Raw genomic sequence first — 21,343 nt, forward strand, 5'->3', positions numbered from 1 at the left:
TTCAATGTATTTATACACATGAGTGATTTTTCGCTCGCTGCATATCCTATTTTTGGGCGATTCATTGTAAAAAAAAAACAACGATTATTTCCTATGGGATCTTTAAATGCAATGCAATTATTACCACTGAAATCTATTGGAAGCACTTGCGATCTTTTCACGCGAATGAAAATCGCAAGTACAATGCCTTTTTTAAGTTTATAAGCGTGATATTGGCCTGCGTTTCTTGGACTGATTGCGCTCACTTGTGTGAATTCAGCCTAAGGCCGGGTTCACACAAGCGTATTCGCACACACAGAAAATATGACCTATTTATTTCAATGAGTTTGTTTACATGTGCGTATTTTGCGTGCGCGCAAAAAAATACACAGCATGTCATATTCTCTTACTCTTAAGTCATGAAACTAATTGACCATTGCAATGGCTGAGAGCTCTGGTGCGTATTGTTTTGTACAGAAACATGCAAATGCGTGCGCAAATATACAGCGCCCATTCCGTAAAATTGCTCCGCAAAATATCTTGCTAAGGGGTCCCTCACAGGAGCGTTTTTTTTGCAGCGCACCGTACAGGAGCATGCAGCAAGTATGCAATGAATTGTGCACTATCTTGGCAGGTATGCGCGGGTGATATGCGCCAAGATAGTGCCTACTGCGATGTATTTGTGTACGTATTTCACGTGCTGTGTCTGAGAGGCACAATTGAAAGTCAATACTGTGTATTATGCGCACAGCTTTTAATACGCGGCATCATACTAGTGCGAGACAACCCTTACGCTTGTTTGAATCTGACCTCAGGGATATCCACACGACCAAGATTATCACGCAAGTGTTGTGTGATGCGCACAAAACTCGCACGAATATGGACTCCATTCTTTCAAATAGACTTATTCACACGAGCGTGTTCTACATTTTGGTGTTCCCGCGGAGCGCCACGCCTATTGTTTTCAATGGGACCTTGGAAGCCATCGCATGGCGCGCTATGTGCGTGCGAGTACGATTTGATGTTTCCACTGAAGACAATAGGAAACACTTGTGATCCTTCCGTGTGTGAAAATCGCAATTTTAGAGAAGTGATACAATTTTGAATCGCCGTGAAACGCGCAGTGCAATATCGGGCATAGTTTCTTGGTCCGATATCACGCTTGCCTGTGTGAATGTAGCCTTACTGTTTGGACTCATGTCCACAGGCGTATGCGTAAAATGCTGCGTATCAAAGCCTGCATATTCCTTTTGTATTTCCCTGCTTCGGAGTGCGTATGCGATTTTTTTGCCTGCATATGGCTGCCTAGGTAACCGTGTTTTTATACATTTATGAAAAAAAACGCAGGTTGGGAAATCAACATATACAGTGATTAATATAGCGCAATCATTGACAAGTGCGACCATCATCAGCGGATTAGCACTTCAGGCGGTCGCTGACGTCCTGGCTGGTCGGTGTACGTTCTGCACGCTGCCCGCAGTTCGGTGCAAGTAGCGCAGACAATAGAGCTGTAGCGTGCGGCGTCCCGTCCGGTCTCCAGCCAGGAGTTGCTAGGGAACGGCTGCTGGAAGGAGTTGTAGGCAGCGCTGCACTTCGTCACCCTCCGGTGTCCCAGCAACTGGAGGAGCAGCTTCTGCAGAACACAATGACTTCCTGCAGTGAGTGGAGCTGTCATTATCACGCGGGTGACGCCAGGTTAGTGCTGATGGGGGCGCTGCGCCAAAAATAAGGATGGAGGGGAGTGAAAATCCAGGAATGCTGCAAAGTAACGGAGGAGTGCGGGGAAAAGGAGCAGAAAGCAGCTGCATATTATATCTCTGTAAGATTGGACTCTGAATATAAAGGGTTACAGAGGAGAATGGGGAAGGTAAGACTTAGAGTGTCAGCTCTTGTGACAAGTCACAGATTATGATAGGTCATCAATAGTATTTTTTGTGGAAAACACCCATTCATGTCTAAGTGTGATTTCACTAAGAAATGCATCGCAGGGTAAAAAGCAAAGTTAGAGCGGCTTCCCACGGACGTGTTTGCGAGCGCAATACGCAGAGAATAGGATACATTGATTGCAATGGGTTCTCTCGCGCTTCACATTTTTGCATGCATGAAAAAAAACGCTGCACGCTGTATCTCTGTGCTCATTTTTACACCAATGGCTCCATAGGAGTCTATATGCTGCGCAATTTCGTGGAAAGTGAAATACATCAGGACTAATTAAGCTGTATACGCACCGTATATTCACATGAATGAATTTTTGCCATGATCAACTCCCGTATACGTAATTGGCATATTTAAAGCCATTCAAACGGGGCGCTACTGCGTGTATGTGAAAAATACACGCTGAAGCGACGGTAAGCGATGATCAGAAGAAATCCTCGGAATGGCAATTAATGCCTAATTATGACGAGCTGTCTTATTTTCCCAGCGTTCTACGCAGGGTAACTCCCTCCCCCTCCCCTCCCAGCTGCTGAAGAAGTCTATGGAAGCTTTTTGCGTAACACAGCAAAAGATGGGGCAAGAACTATCTTTTGACACAACGTATAAAAAAGCTGTACGAAAAGGATCGAGTCGGTCCAATTTTTTTATCGCACTGATATTTTGCGCGGAAAAAACACATTCAGCTGAAGGAGGCCATTGAAATCCAATGCTTCGCGTTGGCACGTTTTATGTGCGACTTGTAAACCTGCGGAAATACCTACGTAACTACGATCGTCTGAATAAGCCCTCAGGGTGTATTCACACAGGCGAGCACAAAATATTGCACGTGTAAACATGAGTTTTTTGCACTGATTGCGTTGAAATTTGTGAGAAATCACGTAACAATCGCGTCTTGCTTCAACAGGAAATCTAAAAAAAAATCACATCACGCTTGCATGAAAATGGCATTTGTATGCGAACGTGAGGCAATTTAGTTGTACTCCCACAGAAAATAATGGCCAGTATTGTCCAAAAAATAGGACACGCCGAAAGCAAAAAGATCGTCCCACGTTGCGAATAACGGGTTCTATTTCCGTGAATTGAAAAAATGCCACCCCCAAAAAAATCTCTAAAAGTACATGAACCATTTAGTTAAAAAAAAAAAGTTTGCTTTTCTTACATGCATTCTTAACCCTTTAACGGCCACCTATACGTCTTTTGAGGGCGTCTGTTAACCCTTTCCAATCCACTGTCTGACCTCTCAAGACATTATGATTTAAGGCTGTACAGCTCCGATGTTGGAAGGCATCCATCGGGGTTCTCTTACTGTATATTGCCAGCCTCTCTACTGTCAGAGCCTATCCAACGTGTCACCTCATGCAGTACTGGCTTTAGCCAGCATATAGCGCCGTTGTATAATGGCAGAAAAAGAGTAAGCCCCCCTAGGAAAACCAGGATACAAATAGGATAGGAAGGGTTAAGGGGCTTTATTCAGCAGCGCCGTCTTTTGACATCGCTGCATTGGAAGCCCATTGCAGGTTTCCTGTAACGAGCACTTGCTCGGATCCCCAGTGTCAACGTGACCGCAGTATTTAAAGGCTGACAGGCTCCCTCAGTCACCCATTGGATCCTTGCGATGTGATTGCAGTTTCTGATGGGTTGTTCGGCACCTGGAGGCTTAGATATAGCCTATGGGTCTGCCAGCTATGTTGACCTATGAGGCTCAGCCTCTTGTTGACCTAATAGGCTTTCTAATGCACTACTCTACTGATGTATGCTAATGGATGAAAAGAGTGATAAAAGATGCTGCTAATTAAGACTTGTAGTGGGACAATAATAAAAACTTAAGGAAGTTAAAAAATAATGAAAATAAAAAGCATCATGTCTAGAGATGAGCGAACCTACTCGGCCACGCCCCTTTTTTACCCGAGCGCGGCGATTTTCGAGTACTTCCGTACTCGGGCGAAAAGATTCGGGGGGCGCCGTGGGTGAGTGGGGGGTTGCAGCGGGGAGTGGGGGGGAGAGGGAGAGAGAGAGGGCTCCCCCCTGTTCCCCGCTGCTACCCCTCCGCCATGCCCCCCCGCCCCCAGCACCCCCCGAATCTTTTCACCCAAGTACGGAAGTACTCGAAAATCGCGGTGCTCGATCGAGTAATTACTCAAAACGAGTATATTCGATCATCTCTAATCATGTCCTAATTTGATCCGTATCATGGACCTAAATTACCCATCAATGTCTCATTCATGCAAGGGAATTTACGCAGCTAACTTACATGCGCAAAAAAGCGTGACATGTAGAACCAATGGTTTCCTATGGAAACATTCAGAGGAAGGAATTATAGCCAAGCAGAGGGAAAAAAAGCACCTAAAAAGATTGGATTGGCGACTGGAATTCCCTGCTGCGCGAAAACATTGGTCCTGACTAGAGATGAGCGAACACGTTCGGCCCCGCCCCTTTTTCGTCCGAACACCGAACTTTGCGAACACTTCAGTGTTCGGGCGAAAAAGTTCGGGTGCCGCCGGGGGGCGGGGAGATGCGCGGCGGCGCGGGCGGCAGTAGCGGGGAACAGGGGGGAGCCCTCTCTCTCTCCCTCTCCCCCCCACTCCCCGCCGCACCCCCCCGCGCTGCCACGGCGGCCCCCGAACTTTTTCGCCCGAACACTGAAGTGTTCGCAAAGTTCGGTGTTCGGGCGAAAAAGGGGCGGGGCCGAACGTGTTCGCTCATCTCTAGTCCTGACATATTATTGGTGCACAAAGTGCAGAAGCCTCCATAGACTCCTCTGGGTGACTATGCGAGCTAGCCAGCAACGGGAGATCTAGGGGGGGGGGGGGAGAGAGAGCGATAAAGGTAAGCCCCGGGGGAACCCCCTTCATCGCCCTGGACTCCCTTCATCTCAGCAAGGCTGGGGGTTTCCCAAACAGCAGGGCGGGAGGGATTCCCCAGCAGTGGGGAGAGAGGAGGGAAATCCTTGTTGCGGAGAGAGAGGGGTTCCCTGCAGGGGGAAAGAGATACAGACAAAAACCACACTAAATCCATGCATACATTTACACTCCCGATATTCAATACAGATCTCACTCTTTACAAAACAAAGAGTGAAATTTGTGGCAAATCCTCTGCAGCAAATCTGCTCCAAAATCTTTTGTGTATTCGCAGGGGATTGGCTGCTGTGGATTTTCTGCTGTGGAAAATTGATATCCCCTATGTTTGAATATAAACAACATACATATGCGTATAAGTAACATACATATACAGAAAAACCTCCGGCATCAGAGCGCTGTCCTGAATACTGTAGCATAGATATACAGAATAGCCTCCGACATCAGAGCATTGTCCTAAATACTGTAGCATACAGATGCAGAACAACCTCTAACATCGAAACGCTGTCATGCATACTGTAGCATATACAAAATAGCCTCCGACATCAGAGTGCTGTCCTGCATACTGTAGCATACATATGCAGAACAACCTCTGACATCAGAGCGCTGTCCTGCATACTGTAGCATACATATGCAGAACAACCTCCAACATCAGAACGCTGTCCTGCATACTGTAGCATATACAGAATAGCCTCCAACATCAGAGTGCTGTCCTGAATACTGTAGCATACTTATACAGAACAACTTCCAACATCAGAGCGCTGTCCTGCAAGCTGTAGCATAGATATACAAAATAGCCTCCAACATCAGAGCACTGTCTTGAATACTGTAACATACATATGCAGAACAACCTCCGACATCAGAGCACTGTCCTGAATACTGTAACAAACATATGCAGAACAACCTCCGACATCAGAACGTTGTCCTGCATACTGTAGCATATACAGAATAGCCTCCAACATCAGAGCGCTGTCCTGAATACTGTAGCATACATATGCAGAATAGCCTCCGACATCAGAACACTGTCCTGCATACTGTAACATACATATACAGAATAGCCTCCAACATCAAAGCGCTGTCCTGAATAATGTAACATACATATGCAGAACAACTTCCGACATCAGAGCGCTGTCCTGCATTCTGCAGCATACATATACAGAACAACCTCCGACATCAGAGTGCTCTCCTGTATACTGTGGCATAGATATACAGAATAGCCTCCAACATCAGAGCACTGTCCTGTATACTGTAACATACATTTGCAGAACAACCTCCAACATCAGAGCGCTGTCCTGCATACTGCAGTATACATATGCAGAATAACCTCCGACATCAGAGTGCTGTCCTGCATTCTGTAGCATACATATACAGAATGGCCTCCGACATCAGAGAGCTGTCCTGCATACTGTAGCATACATATACAGAATAGCCTCCAACATCAGAGCGCTGTCCTGCATACTGTAACATACAGAACAGCCTCCAACATTAGAGCGCTGTTCTGCATACTGTAACAAACCGTAGATATACAGAATAGCCTCCAACATCAGAGCCGTGACCTGCATACTGTAGCAGACATATGCAGAACAACCTCCAACATCAGAGCACTGTCCTGCATACTGCAGCATACATATGCAGAACAACCATCGACATCAGAGTGCTGTCCTGAATACTGTAGCATAGACATACAGAATAGCCTCCGACATCAGAGCGTTGTCCAGAATACTGTAGCATACATATGCAGAATAGCCTCCAACATCAGAGCGCTGTCCTGCATACTTTAGCATATACAGAATAGCCTCCAACATCAGAGCGTTCTCCTGCATACTGTAGCATAATATGCAGAACAACTTCTGACATCAGAGCGCTGTCCTGCATACTTTAGCATATACAGAATAGCCTCCAACATCAGAGCGCTCTCCTGCATACTGTAGTATACATATGCAGAACAACCTCCGACATCAGAGCACTGCCCTGTATACTGTAGCATACATATACAGAAAAACCTCCGACATCAGAGTGCTGTCCTGCATACTGCAGCATAGATATATAAAATAGCCTCCAACATCAAAACACTGTCCTGCATACTGCAGCATAGATATACAGAATAGTCTCCAACATCAGAGCACTGTCCTGGATACTGTAGCATAGATATACAGAATAGCCTCCAACATCAGAGGGCTGTCCTGAATACTGTAGCATACATATACAGAACAACCTCTAACATCAGAGCACTGTCCTGCATACTGTAGCATACTTATACAGAATTGCCTCCGACATCAGAGCGCTGTCCTGCATACCGTAGCATACATATGCAGAAAAACCTCCAACATCAGAGCGCTGTCCTGCATACTGTTACAAACGTGTCGGCCCTCGTCAAACACTGATGCTATACAAGGAAATCTTAATGTTGGACCAGGGCTGACACTGGATTGGAAAGGGTTAATAGACCCAGATAAATAAGTCTGATTTGTGTGAGAAATCCACATCTGAGCAGCAAGAGAAGCCTGGTGTGTATGTGATATGAGAATTGGCTCAGCCACCTCTTTCCTGTGATCATATGTCACCTTTATTAGCTGTATTGTACCTGGAGCTCCTTATCCCTCTGTCTGATAAGCCTCCTATACAGTTCTAGTTGCTCAGATAAATTAGTTGTGCGGATTGTGTGTGCGGATATGCCGGGATGGAACCGCAATATCGCAAAGAATGGAAATCCTGCATCCATAAAGGGAAACTGCTTTAGGGCTTATTCACATGGGCCAGCACCATTTTAAGCCGAGAAGCTTAGCCTGATATTGCGCTTACCAGCATGCTTTTTCATGGCGATGTGAATAGTTTTTTATTCTGTATTGCATCACTTGTGTGAAATTGCAATCGTCCCACGTATGTTAGGACCGCAAGTGTTTCCCATTGACTTCAATGGGGGACATTGCATCGCACTTGCATGCACATCACACGGCATTTAAGTGCACTGGGATAACTTTTAAGGTACCACTGAAAGCAATGGGCTAGGTGTTCCCATGGATGGAATAAGTGGCGACGGTACAAGCTTAGAAAAAACAATGTTGCAAAACAAAAAGTAGGTCTTTGTAGCAAAATGTCCGTTAGCGGGCCTGCTGATTCAGCACCCACCAGGTAGCCAATGCTTCCCATCTATTTGCTACCATGAACTACACCACACCAGGAACCAGTGCACCTCTCTAAGGTGCCTCAGTCCTCCAGATGTCCCACATGATGCCTTGCAACCAATGGGAATTAGCTTATATTTAAATAAAAGAAATAACTCCACTGATTATACCCAAGGATCACATATTAATACTTCACATAACAAATCTGCAGGTACGTTGCTGCACGAGCCTGAAACAGCCATTATGGAAGGCACCCCCACTACATTCCAGGCATGTTAAAATTCCCTTCCTCATAGGTAACTAAGAAAGGATTCAATATCTTGAATGTGACTGAGCTGCACAGAGGCCATGTGACCAGTGAATGCGAGGTCAGAGGCCAAGGAAGAGTCTTCAGCACTGGCCTGAGTGCCACCCCAACTTGTCAGGGACTGCCAGAAGTTGGACCCGCACTGATCCAATATTAGTGATCCATCTTTGGGTTCAGTTATCAATATTTGAGTTCCCCTTTAAATTGCATAATTGATAGAAGTGAATCGTCTCTGGCTTGTTGCCATTTATATAGGATGCAATATAAAATCAGGACTGTCAATTATAAATGGGCAAACTGAGTCCTGGCTGAAAATAAGTTATCACATCCCTCCATTGTATTATGACACATAAGGTAATCACATAACCTAAGTGCTGTATGAAATTTCATCCAAGAAAGTAAGACAAATGCTTCTTGCTGCTCAGTTTATGTGAAGGAGATCTGCTCTTGGCAAGTGCAAAATGTTCCTTCAGTTTAGAGAGCTATGAGCAATCGTCTGCTTTTCATTTTCATTCATGCCAGCAGCTTTACCCCCTTCTTTTTAATAAGTAGTTGGCATGTCAGCCTTTGGTTTCCAGTATAGGTAGATTGGATTTCATCCAGTTCATTGTCTTTTCTGCTGTATTCACACTTACCCATTTCTGGGTATACAATGACCTGCTAAGGAGCAGAACAAGAAAGCAACTTACACCGAGATCATCTCACCAGGAGGAGAAACACAACGCTGCTGGCAGAACCAGCGTGTGAAAAATCACCCGTAGGTAAAGTTGGAGTGGGAATTTGTGACTCGTGCTTCTCCGTCCATTCAGCCTAATGTTTCAGCCTAACTAACCCCTTAACGCCACAGGACGTAACTTTATGTCCTGGCTGCTTGGTACTTAAGGCAACAGAACGTAAACTTATGATCTGTGCCTGGCACAGGCTCAGCTTCTGAGACTTTGGTGACTGACAGCCGGCCTCCCACTGCACCAGCAGGGATCAGTGAAAATACCAGTCCCTGCTGTTAACCCCTTACATATCGCAATCAATGTTGAGCTTGCTCCCTCTGTGACGTCATCGGCCCATCGCGATATTATCATAGAGGGTCGATGAGTTGCCATGGCATATGATTGCTACTAATAGTGTTAATGTACAGATGTACTGCAATGTATTATAATAGCAAGTACAAGATCACAGGTTCAAGTTCCCTAAAGGGACATAAAAAATGTGTAAAAATATAAAAATAGTCATAGAATCATAGAATGGTAAAGTTGGAAGGGACCTCCAGGGTCATCGTGTCCAACCCCCTGCTCAGTGCAGGATTTACTAAATCATCCCAGTAAAAAAAAATTTTGCCCACTTCCCCTCTTTTTTTTAACATTTTTAAAAAGCGCATATTTGGTATTTCCACTTCCATAACCACCCGTACAATAAATTGAACACACTATTTATCCCGCAGCTCAAAATGGTACCAGTAAAAACTACAGCTCGCCACAGAAAAAACAAACCCTCATAAAGCTCCCTCAATGAAAAAAATTAAAAAGTCATGGGACTTTGAATGCGGCGATGCCAAGAAAAAATGGTTTTTATTGTGCAAAAGTGGAAAAAAGTAAAAATATGTAATTTTGGTATAATAATCATAAAAAGCATAAAAAAATTATGCTATATGATTAGTGCTGTAAAAAAACGCAAAAAAAAATGGCAGATTTGAGGTGTTTTTTTCTTCATCCCCTCCAAAAGAATGTAATAGAAATTATAGAATACAATTTGTGTATCCAGAAAATGGTACCAATAAAAACAGCAATTCGCTGTGCAAAAAAAAAGCCCTCACATGGCCGTGATGATGGAAAAATAAAAAGTTATGCCTTTTGAAAGGTGGAGATGAAAATCCCCCAAAAATCGTCACATCAAGCCCAAAATAGGCCGTGTCATTAAGGAATTAAAGGGGTTGGCCAACCAACTACATTGATCATTCATCCTAAGTATCCTACAGGATAGATGATATGTACTGCTATATCGTATACACTGAATGGCTGCTTTTATTAGAGACACCGGCCCTTTTATAATTGGAGCTTCCCTGTATGGATATTAGATACATGACCCGGAGTGCAACAAGTTTTCTGTGGATCAGTAACAATGTGAATTCATGCTAGAAGGGAAAATCCAATGATTTGAGGGACTTCCAACAAGGCCCGGTCATCGGTGCAAGACTAGCCGGGGCCAGGATGGTGTGAATAAAGACAAATATCCAACAAAAGGGGATTCTGTGGACATAAACAACTCGGCGACGAAAGGGGTCAGAGGGGGATGCCAAGAATCGTTTTGATTAAAAGGTGGTGCACAATCAAGCAAATTATAGGCTAATACAACACTGGTGCTCCAACTAATTTGTCTGAACACACAACTCATCATTCCCTACAACAGCAGTTGACCATTTCCAGTGCTATTGCTGTCTAAATCCGGATTCACACGAGCATACGTGTATTTGTATGGGATGTATTTGTCTGAAACTGCCCTTAGTTAATTTTTCTTTTAGGGCGCCTACCCACTTGCGTTGCCGATTTTCGCGCGTGAAAAACGCAGCGTTTCCGCGTGTTTTTCGCGGCATTTTTTGCGCGCTTTTTGCAGAACTCCATTGACAATCATGGGTGCATTAAGAAAAAAATAAGGAGACATATGCAACTGACAGTTCCTATGTGAAAAAACCCCACGAAACGGAAAAAAAACCCAGATGGACAAGAACACATTCTATACTAGAGATGAGCGAACGTACTCGTCCGAGCTTGATATTCGTGCGAATATTAGGGTGTTCGGGATGCTCGTTACTCGTAACGAGTACCACGCGGTGTTCCGGTTACTTTCAGTTTCCTCTCTGAGACATTAGCGCGCTTTTCTGGCCAATTGAAAGACAGGGAAGGCATTACAACTTCCCCCTGTGACGTTCAAGCCCTATACCACCCCCCTGCTGTGAGTGGCTGGGGCGATCAGATGTCACCCGAGTATAAATTCGGCCCCTCCCACGGCTCGCCGCACATGCCTTGTGAGTTAGCTGAGGGAAAGTACTATCGTGCTGGAGCTGCTGTAGGGAGAGCGTTAGGAGTTAGTGTAGGCTTCAAGAACCCCAACGGTCCTTCTCAGGGCCACATCTAATAGTGTGCAGTACTGTGTTAGCACTGTATTTTTTTTTTTTTTTTCAAAATTGGATCTGCAGAGCATTGCGCCCTGCAATAGGGACAGAAGTGGTGGTTAGGCAGGGAGAGTGTTAGCAGTGAGTGTAGGCTTCAAGAACCCCAACGGTCCTTTCTAGGGCCACATCTATCCGTGTGCAGTACTGTCCAGGCTGCTGTTAGCAGTGTTGCATTTTTTTTTTTTTTCTCAAAACCGGCTGTGCAGACCATTGCACCCGGCATTAAAGGAGATGTCCCGAGGCAGCAAGTGGGGTTATACACTTCTGTATGGCCATAATAATGCACTTTGTAATATACATTGTGCATTAATTATGAGCCATACAGAAGTTATAAAAAGTTTTATACTTACCTGCTCCGTTGCTGGCGTCCTCGTCTCCATGGTGCCGACTAATTTTTGGCCTCCGATGGCCAAATTAGCCGCGCTTGCGCAGTCCGGGTCTTCTGCTGTTCTCTATGGGGCTCCGTGTAGCTCCGTGTAGCTCCGCCCCGTCACGTGCCGATTCCAGCCAATCAGGAGGCTGGAATCGGCAGTGGACCGCACAGAAGAGCTGCGGTCCACGAAGATAGAGGATCCCGGCGGCCATCTTCAGCGGTAAGTATTGAAGTCACCGGACCGCCGGGATTCAGGTAAGCGCTGTGCGGGTGGTTTTTTTAACCCCTGCATCGGGGTTGTCTCGCGCCGAACGGGGGGGGGGTTTAAAAAAAAAAAAACCCGTTTCGGCGCGGGACATCTCCTTTAATACTACAGGGATAGAATTGTGTAGGCAGGGCCAGAAGACATACATTATTCATTGAATAGACGCAGTGTGGCTTGTCCTTTGAAAAACAAGGGAAAAAATTGTATTTCACCTGCCTCTGACAGTCCTCAGGGCTCTGGGTACGTGTGTGCTGCGTGCAGAACGTTAAAAAAAATCAGACACAGCCAGCTACGTTTTACTGCAGGCTTGCGCCAATTTTTTTCCTGCATGGGAAATCCCTGATCTGCTGGAGCCAATAACTTTGCATCACTGCAGTTCTCTGACACATTTGCAGGGCCACAACACAGTTATTAAACTTAGTAGTATTCATTGAATACACGCAGTGTGGCTTGTCCTTTGAAAAACAAGGGAAAAAATTCTATTTTGGCTGCAGGCTTGCGCCATTTTCTTTCCTGCCTGGGAAATCAAATCACTGGTAATACACCATGCTCAGGGGTAGGGGTAGACCTATAGGACGTGGACGAGGGCGAGGACGTGGAGGCCCAAGTCAGGGTGTGGGCACAGGCCGAGCCAGTGTGGTGGCCAGGGGTAGAGGCAGGGCCAGACCGAATAATCCACCAACTGTTTCCCAAAGCGCCCCCTCGCGCCATGCCACCCTGCAGAGGCCGAGGTGCTCAAAGGTCTGGCAGTTTTTCACTGAGAGTGCAGACGACCGACGAACAGTGGTGTGCAACCTTTGTCGCGCCAAGATCAGCTGGAGAGGCACCACCAACAGCATGCGCAGGCATATGATGGCCAAGCACCCCACAAGGTGGGACGATGCCCGTTCACCGCCTCCGGTTTGCACCATTGCCTCTCCCCCTGTGCCCCAACCTGCCACTGAGATCCAACCCCCCTCTGAGGACACAGGCACTACCATCTCCTGGCCTGCACCCACACCCTCACCTCCGCTGTCCTCGGACCCATCCAGCAATGTCTCTCAGCGTAGCGTCCAGACATCGCTAGCGCCACAGTTTGAGCGCAAGCGCAAGTACGCCGCCACGCACCCGCACGCTCAAGCGTTAAACGTGCACATTGCAAAATTGATCAGCCTAGAGATGCTGCCGTATAGGCTTGTGGAAACGGAGGCTTTCAAAAGCATGATGGCGGCGGCGGCCCCGCGCTACTCAGTTCCCAGTCGCCACTACTTTTCCCGATGTGACGTCCCAGGCCTGCACGACCACGTCTCCCGCAACATTGTACGCGCACTCACCAACGCGGTTACTGCCAAGGTCCACTTAACAACAGACACGTGGACAAGCACAGGCGGGCAGGGCCACTATATCTCCCTGACGGCACATTGGGTGAATTTAGTGGAGGCTGGGACAGAGTCAGAGCCTGGGACCGCTCACGTCATACCCACCCCCAGAATTGCGGGCCACAGCTCGGTGGTGGTATCTGCGGCGGTGTATGCTTCCTCCACTAAAGCACCTTCCTCCTCCTCCTCCTCCAACGCAACCTCTGTCTCGCAATCAAGATGTGTCAGCAGCACGTCGCCAGCAGTCGGTGTAACGCGGCGTGGCAGCACAGCGGTGGGCCAGCGTCAGCAGGCCGTGCTGAAACTACTCAGCTTAGGAGAGAAGAGGCCCACGGCCCACGAACTGCTGCAGGATCTGACAGAGCAGACCGACCGCTGGCTTGTGCCGCTGAGCCTCCAACCGGGCATGGTCGTGTGTGACAACGGCCGTAAGCTGGTGGCGGCTCTGCAGCTCGGCAGCCTCACGCACGTGCCATGCCTGGCCCATGTGTTTAATTTGGTGGGTCAGCGCTTTCTGAAAAGCTACCCCCACTTGTCATACCTGCTCGGAAAGGTGCGCCAGCTCTGCGCACATTTCGGCAAATCCCACACGCACGCTGCCACCCTGTGGACACTGCAACATCGGTTTAATCTGCCAGTGCACCGACTGCTGTGTGACGTGCCCACACAGTGGAACTCTACGCTCCACATGTTGGCCAGACTCTATGAGCAGCGTAGAGCTATAGTGGAATACCAACTCCAACTTGCGCGGCGCAGTGTGAGTCAGCCTCCTCAATTATTTACAGAAGAGTGGCCCTGGTTGGCAGCCATCTGCCAGGTCCTTGGAAAATTTGAGGAGTCTACCCAGGTGGTGAGCGGCGATGCTGCAATCATTAGCGTCACCATTCCTCTGCTATGCATCTTGAGAAGTTCCCTGCAAAGCATAAAGGCAGACGCTTTGCACTCGGAAACAGAGCCGGGGGAAGACAGTATGTCGCTGGATAGTCAGAGCACCCTCCTGTCTATATCTCAGCGCGTTCAGGAGGAGGAGGAGGAGCATGAGGAGGATGAGGAGGAGGGGGAAGAGACAGCTTGGCCCACTGCTGACGGTACCCATGCTGCTTGCCTGTCATCCTTTCAGCGTGTATGGCCTGAGGAGGAGGAAGAGGAGGAGGAGGAGGATCCTGAAAGTGATCTTCCTAGTGAAGACAGCCATGTGTTGCGTACAGGTACCCTGGCACACATGGCTGACTTCATGTTAGGATGCCTTTCTCGTGACCCTCGCGTTACACGCATTCTGGCCACTACGGATTACTGGGTGTACACACTGCTCGACCCACGGTATAAGGAGAGCCTTTGCACTCTCATTCCCGAAGAGGAAAGGGGTTCGAGAATGATGCAATACCACAGGGCGCTGGTGGACAAACTGATGGTAAACTTCCCATCCGACAGCGCTAGTGGCAGAAGGTGCAGTTCCGAGGGCCAGGTAGCAGGGGAGGCGCAGAGATCATGCAGCATGTACAGCGCAGGCAGGGGAACATTCTCCAAGGCCTTTGCCAGCTTTATGGCTCCCCAGCAAGACTGTGTCACCGCTCCCCAGTCACGGCTGAGTCGGCGGGAGCACTGTAAAAGGATGGTGAGGGAGTACATAGCCGATCGCACGACCGTCCTCCGTGACGCCTCTGCTCCCTACAACTACTGGGTGTCGAAGCTGGACACGTGGCCTGAACTCGCGCTGTATGCCCTGGAGGTGCTTGCTTGTCCTGCGGCTAGCGTCTTGTCAGAGAGTGTGTTTAGTGTGGCTGGGGGAATCATCACGGATAAGCGTACCCACCTGTCAACCGACAGTGCCGACAGGCTTACACTCATCAAGATGAACAAAGCCTGGATTTCCCCAGACTTCTCTTCTGCACCAGCGGACAGCAGCGATACCTAAGCAATACGTATTATGCACCCGCGGATGGAAGCATCGTTCTCTCTCACCATCCAAAACGGGGACATTTCTGCTTCATCAATCTGTGTCTAATATTCCTCCTCCTCCTCCTCCTCCTGCTCCTCCTCCTGAAACCTCACGTAATCACGCTGAACGGGCAATTTTTCTTAGGGCCACAAGGCTCACTCATATAATTTTTCTAAACAATTTTTATATGTTTCAATGCTCTTAAAAGCGTTGAAACTTTAACTTGAACCAATTTTTCGTTAAACTGGGCTGCCTCCAGGCCTAGTTACCACTTAAGCCACATTAACCAAAGCGATTAATAGGTTTCACCTGCCCTCTTGGTTGGGCATGGGCAATTTTTCTGAGGTACATTAGTACTGTTGGTACACCAATTTTTGTGGGCCCTCGCCTACAGTGTAATCCAATTAATTTTTTGCCCACCTGCATTACAGCTGACGTTACATCAGCTGTGTTGGGCACTGCAATGGGATATATTTATGTACCGCCGGTGGGTTCCAGGGAGCCACCCATGCCGTGGGTCCACACGGAGTTGTAACTACATGTGTCCACTTCTAAAGAGCCCCAGTCTGACTGGGGCATGCAGTGTGGACCGAAGCCCACTTGCATTAAACATGACATTACCTCAGTTGTGTTGGGCAATGCAATGGGATATTTTTATGTACCGCCGGTGGCTTCCTGGCACCCACCCATGCTGTGGGTCCACAGGGAATTATAAATGCATCTGTTTCCACTTGTAAAGAACCCCAGTCTGACTGGGGCATGCAGTGTGGGCCGAAGCCCACCTGCATTAAGCACGACATTACTACCTCAGCTGTGTTGGGCAATGCAATTGGATATTTTTGTGTATCGCCGGTGGGTTCCAGGGAGCCACCCATGCTGTAGGTGCACACGGAGTTTAACCTACATGTGTCCACTTGTAAAGAACCCCAGTCTGATTGGGGCATGCAGTGTGGGCCGAAGCCCACCTGCATTAAGCACGACATTACTACCTCAGCTGTGTTGGGCAATGCAATGGGATATTTCTATGTACCGCCCGTGGCTTCCTGGCACCCACCCATGCTGTGGGTCCACAGGGAATTATAAATGCATCTGCTTCCACTTGTAAAGAACCCGAGTCAGACTGGGGCATGCAGTGTGGGCCGAAGCCCACCTGCATTAAGCACGACATTACTACCTCAGCTGTGTTGGGCAATGCAATGGGATATTTTTGTGTATCGCCGGTAGGTTCCAGGGAGCCACCCATGCTGTCGGTCGACAGGGACTTCACAATAGGGAGTTGTACCTGCCTGTGTCTATGAATTAAAAAGCCCGGTCTGACTGGGGCATGCAGAGACACCTTGACAGAATGAATAGTGTGTGGCACATAGGTTCCCCATTGCTATGCCCACGTGTGCAGCTCCTGATGGCGGTGGCACAGGATTCTATTTCTCATTGCTTCTGTACAGCATTGTGGGCTATCGCCCCGCCCCTTTTAAAGAGGATCGCTGCCTAGCCGTGCCAACCCTCTGCAGTGTGTGCCTGCGGTTCCTCCTCATGGCAGACGCACTTCTAAATAGACATGAGGGTGGTGTGGCATGAGGGCAGCTGAAGGCTGCGCAGGGACACTTTGGTGTGCGCTGTGGGGGGGAGAGGGGGGGGCGGTTGGGCAGCATGTAACCCAGGAGAAGTGGCAGTGGAGTGTCATGCAGGCAGTGATTGTGCTTTGTTGGAGGTAGTGTGGTGCTTAGCAAAGGTATGCCATGCTAATGAGGGCTTTTCAGAAGTAAAAGTTGTTGGGAGGGGGGGGGGGGGCACTCTTGCCGCTATTGTGGCTTAATAGTGGGACCTGAGAACTTGAGATGCAGCCCAACATGTAGCCCCTCGCCTGCCCTATCCGTTGCTGTGTCGTACCCATCACTTTCTTGAATTGCCCAGATTTTCACACAAGGAAACCTTAGCGAGCATCGGCGAAATACAAAAATGCTCGGGTCGCCCATTGACTTCAATGGGGTTCGTTACTCGAAACGAACCCTCGAGCATCGCGAAAAGTTCGTCCCGAGTAACGAACACCCGAACATTTTGGTGCTCGCTCATCTCTATTCTATACTAATTGCTCTTGAGAAAAAACGCAAAACATCACAGGAAAAAAAATCGCAAGTGGGTAGGCACCCTCAGGGTGCATTTACATGGGTGAGAAAATTGTGTGTTGTGAGACGTGCAAAACTCGTACGAAAATACAACCCAATATTTGTAATGGGTCCATTTACACGGGCAGTTTTTCTATGACAGCGATTCTGCGAGACGGAAGACTCACAGCATGTTCTATTTTCGTGTGCCCTGATGGCTTGAGAAAAGAGAAAAGTTGAATAAATGCTATGATTGACCAATGATTCCAGCGTCTTGGATACCTCTCTATTAGAGTTGAGCATTTTTCGAGTAACTGCCTAATTGGGCGAAAAGATTCGGGGGGCGTTGGGGGTGAGTGGGGGGTTGCGGTGGGGAGTGCGGGAAAAAGAGAGAGAGAAGATCCCCCCTGTTCCCCCCTGCTACCCCCCGCTCCACCCCGCCGCCCCCGAATCATTTCGCCCGAGTAGGCAGTTACTCGAAAAAAGCGATGCTCGATCGAGTAATTGCCCTAAACGAGCACGTTCGCTCATCTCCACTCTGTATGCATCATATATAGAGTTGAGCGAACGTACTCTGCTGAGCTTGATGCTCGTTCGATTATTAGCGTACTCGATGGTGCTCATTACTCGAACGCGCATCACGCCGTGTTCGACCCCACCACAGTTTTTGGCTCCTCCCCGCTGTGAAGTGCCTGTTTTGGCCCCTCCCTTCTGCGATGCAGCACACGCGCCAATGGCAAATTTTTTGGCTGGCTGGCAGAAAGAGAGAACACACATACCAAGAAAAAAAAAAAAGCTCGGGACCCGGCGTCCCACATACAAAAATGCTCAAGTCACCCATTGTAGTCAATGGGGTTCATTACTCGAGTAGAGCTCTCGAATTTTAGGAAAAGCTCTACTCGAATAACGCGGACCCGAGCATTTGGGTGCTCGCTCATCTCTAATCATATAGCATCCACTTTTGACTAGACTTTCCTCCTGCCCCTAATTAATCCCTCCTCTGATAGTTTTAATTTTCATAATATTCATAGTGCAACAGTCTATATAGATTAGAACCAGCATTAACAATCATCTTCATCATTCTGATGCTGGTGGCCATAGTTATATCAATGGCCAGTGCAAAGCTTACGCATAGGCAGATAACCAATAGTGGAAATGAGGGCAAATGTTCCTTTATTACTATTTTTCTAAAATGCTCTAAATATCTTGTACCCCCTCAGATAACAGCATTATAGAATGCTTTAGGTTCACTTCATAGACCTGGCATCTCCCAATATGCAGCTGAAGAGCAGTCCATCAGAGCCAAGGGATGGAGACTCTCAGCAACAATTGTGTGAAACATCAAAACGGTCTTCAGAGCCAGTGGGAATCAAACAATATGAAAGGCAAAGAACTACAAAGGATGCTATAGAAGGAGCGACACCATCTGCAGCCAGCAATGACAAACACGAGCCGCCAGAAAATCATCTTTCACAGGAAAAAAGCCATGATGAATCTACAAGGCCTCTCGGGAAAGCTTCTAGGTCATCAAGGAAAGCACCTTCCACAGCAAGAAAGAAGGCGAGCTGCCAGCGAGGCGCAGATTCACAAGTTTTACCAGGTATGTTCAAAGGTGTTTTTGTTTACTTTAACTAAAAAAGTTGAGATGTTTTTGGTTGTCGAAGTTTTCACCAATATTTCTGGCACCCAAAGTTAGAGATTTGGGGAATTTTCTACAATTTGACAGATCTATTGTACCTTCACATACTCCCAAGATTCTAACTTGTTTGAGGTATTGAGGATATGAAACTCTGTTAATTCCATGAACAGATCTTGAAGTATGCAGCCAAGGTTGGGGGTGTAGGAACCCTGGTGGTCTGGCCCTTTATCGAGTGAAGTCAACTCTCAAATCGGGTAATTAGTGGTGGTCCCAACTCCGAGCAACCACCAAGGGGGTATGTCAGAGGATAAAGGTCCTTCTACATGGCCGATTCTCAGCCTGATGTATATCAGCATCGATCAAGAAGCATCTTGATAGGTGCTCATTTGTTTTGTTTTTTACCTACGTTGAGAATTGCAACTATAGGGATGAACAACTGTTAGGTTATGTTCACATGGAGCAGGAACAGCTGATTTTAGTAGCTACATCACTCCTCCTCACCTTGGAATACATAAGTCTGTCATTACACCCCAGCACATTGCCCCGGTGAGCGCTGAGCCGCTGGTCATGTGATTCCACTTCCGCATCACCTGACCAGCAGCTCGGTACTCACTAAAGGCTGCCATTGCAATGCTGCTTGTTATACGGGTTGGGCCATGGAAGTTGGCCCAGCTCCGCACTCTTATTAAAGGTGTCTAAAAGAATATTTTTTTGCCCTTAGCAACAAATCATAGCTCAGCTTTCACTTCAGTAGTAATAAGAAATAAAAGCTGCACTGTATATGGTTGCTATGGGCAACAAGGACAGATATTCTTAAAGGATATGCTCACACGTAGCGGAAAATGATGCAGATTTTCTGCAGCAGAAAATTCTCACCAAAATCCGCATCATCTCCATGTCAAAAACCGGACCATTTGTGCATAACTGCACCTGATTTAACCCTTTTAGTAGAAGGAGTGTGGTTTCACACCAAAATCCACCCCAACAGGGTAAATTTTGATGCGTTATTTGATATATAAAATATGCTTATTTTGGATTTTCCGCTGTGTGTGAATGTACCCTTAGACCGCTCTCATAACAGTGTGGTGCTGGGCAGAGGCGTAACTTGAAGCTCCTGGGCCCCAATGCTGGTGGTCAGGGTCAGAGGAGCGGGCAGCAGGGACACAGCTAAAGGCTCATGGTCCTGGGTGCAAAAGTTTATCTTGGCGCCCCCCAACTTATCTTTACTCCTTAACGCAGAGGCGTAACTTGAAGCTCCTGGGCTCCAATGCAATATCTGTAACAGGGCCCCCAACTATAATGCTTTATTCATAGTACGGGGCTCCCTGTATGGAGAAGAGAGGCCTTATGGGCCCTCCAAGGCTCTTAGGCCCAGGTGCAACCATATCCCCTATAGTTATGCCAGTTGTGCCGAGCTGCCCCTCCGTGTCCCACCCTGTAGATGCTATGGTGATGATGAGTGATTGTGAGACCTAGCATGTGGTTACATAATACATACACACGAGTTGTTTTGCTAACAAAGTGCACCACTTCAGGCTAAGGCTGAATGCGTATTTGCACTGCATTTTTGTACATCAGGTGTTGTGTATTTGCATGTTCAACAGCGTTTTTTACTGTATAGCCTTCAGACGCAGCGTTTTAACACTGTATATATTGGAATGTTGCGTTTTACTGTACTTTCCACACTGCCGAAGACCATTCACATTGGTGTGGCACACAGCCACACTGTGATGCAGCCTAATTAGTCCCTGGTGTTTTCAATTTCCTGCAAAATTGCGCACCCCCATAGACGCCAATGATGCGCAATTAGATTTCTATTCTCTGTGCAATGTCTGCGCAAATGTGCTCGTGTCAGTAAGAGCTTAAGGTGCTTTTACATGGAATGATTATTTTTTTAAACCAGTGAAAGTGACCAATAATCGTTCACTCTTTCACACTATCGTATACGGTTTGATGCTCAGCAGTCGTGGCTAAAAATCGCATGAATGAAGAATAGAATAAAGAATCTTAATTAGTGATTTATCGTCCATTCACACGGGTGTCATATCAGCGAAAAAACATGCTGCAGGTGGAAATCCCCCGGTCGTCAGATATCCTCGGAATGACTGCTAATACTTAAATAGCGCCAGCTGTCTTCTTTTCCCTACGTTAAATGCAGCTAAACTCCCTCTCCCTCCATTTTTTAAAACTCCCATAGAAGTCTATGGGAGCCACCAGGGTATCTCGGCAAAAGATAGGGCAAGTCCTATCTTTTGACGCTGCGTAAAAAAAAACAGTCACTGTTTTCGGTCACCCAT

At 47.3% G+C, this 21,343-nt stretch overlaps 1 protein-coding gene across 1 annotated transcript in view; it reads left to right on the plus strand.

Annotated features, from left to right (window-relative positions):
• The first annotated feature begins 1,631 nt into the window (after nt 1-1,631).
• TTLL10 (tubulin tyrosine ligase like 10) overlaps nt 1,632-21,343 on the plus strand; it is an 83,370-nt gene continuing 63,658 nt past the window's right edge. Inside the window, exons 1-2 of the mRNA XM_066606902.1 lie at nt 1,632-1,674; nt 18,628-19,007. Coding sequence (XP_066462999.1) covers nt 18,683-19,007 — 325 coding nt within the window. The 5' untranslated portion in view covers nt 1,632-1,674; nt 18,628-18,682. The remainder of the gene's footprint in view (nt 1,675-18,627; nt 19,008-21,343) is intronic.

The sequence above is a fragment of the Eleutherodactylus coqui genome, chromosome 6 (assembly GCF_035609145.1).
Source record: "Eleutherodactylus coqui strain aEleCoq1 chromosome 6, aEleCoq1.hap1, whole genome shotgun sequence".
In the NCBI taxonomy this organism is placed as follows: Eukaryota; Metazoa; Chordata; class Amphibia; order Anura; family Eleutherodactylidae; genus Eleutherodactylus; species Eleutherodactylus coqui.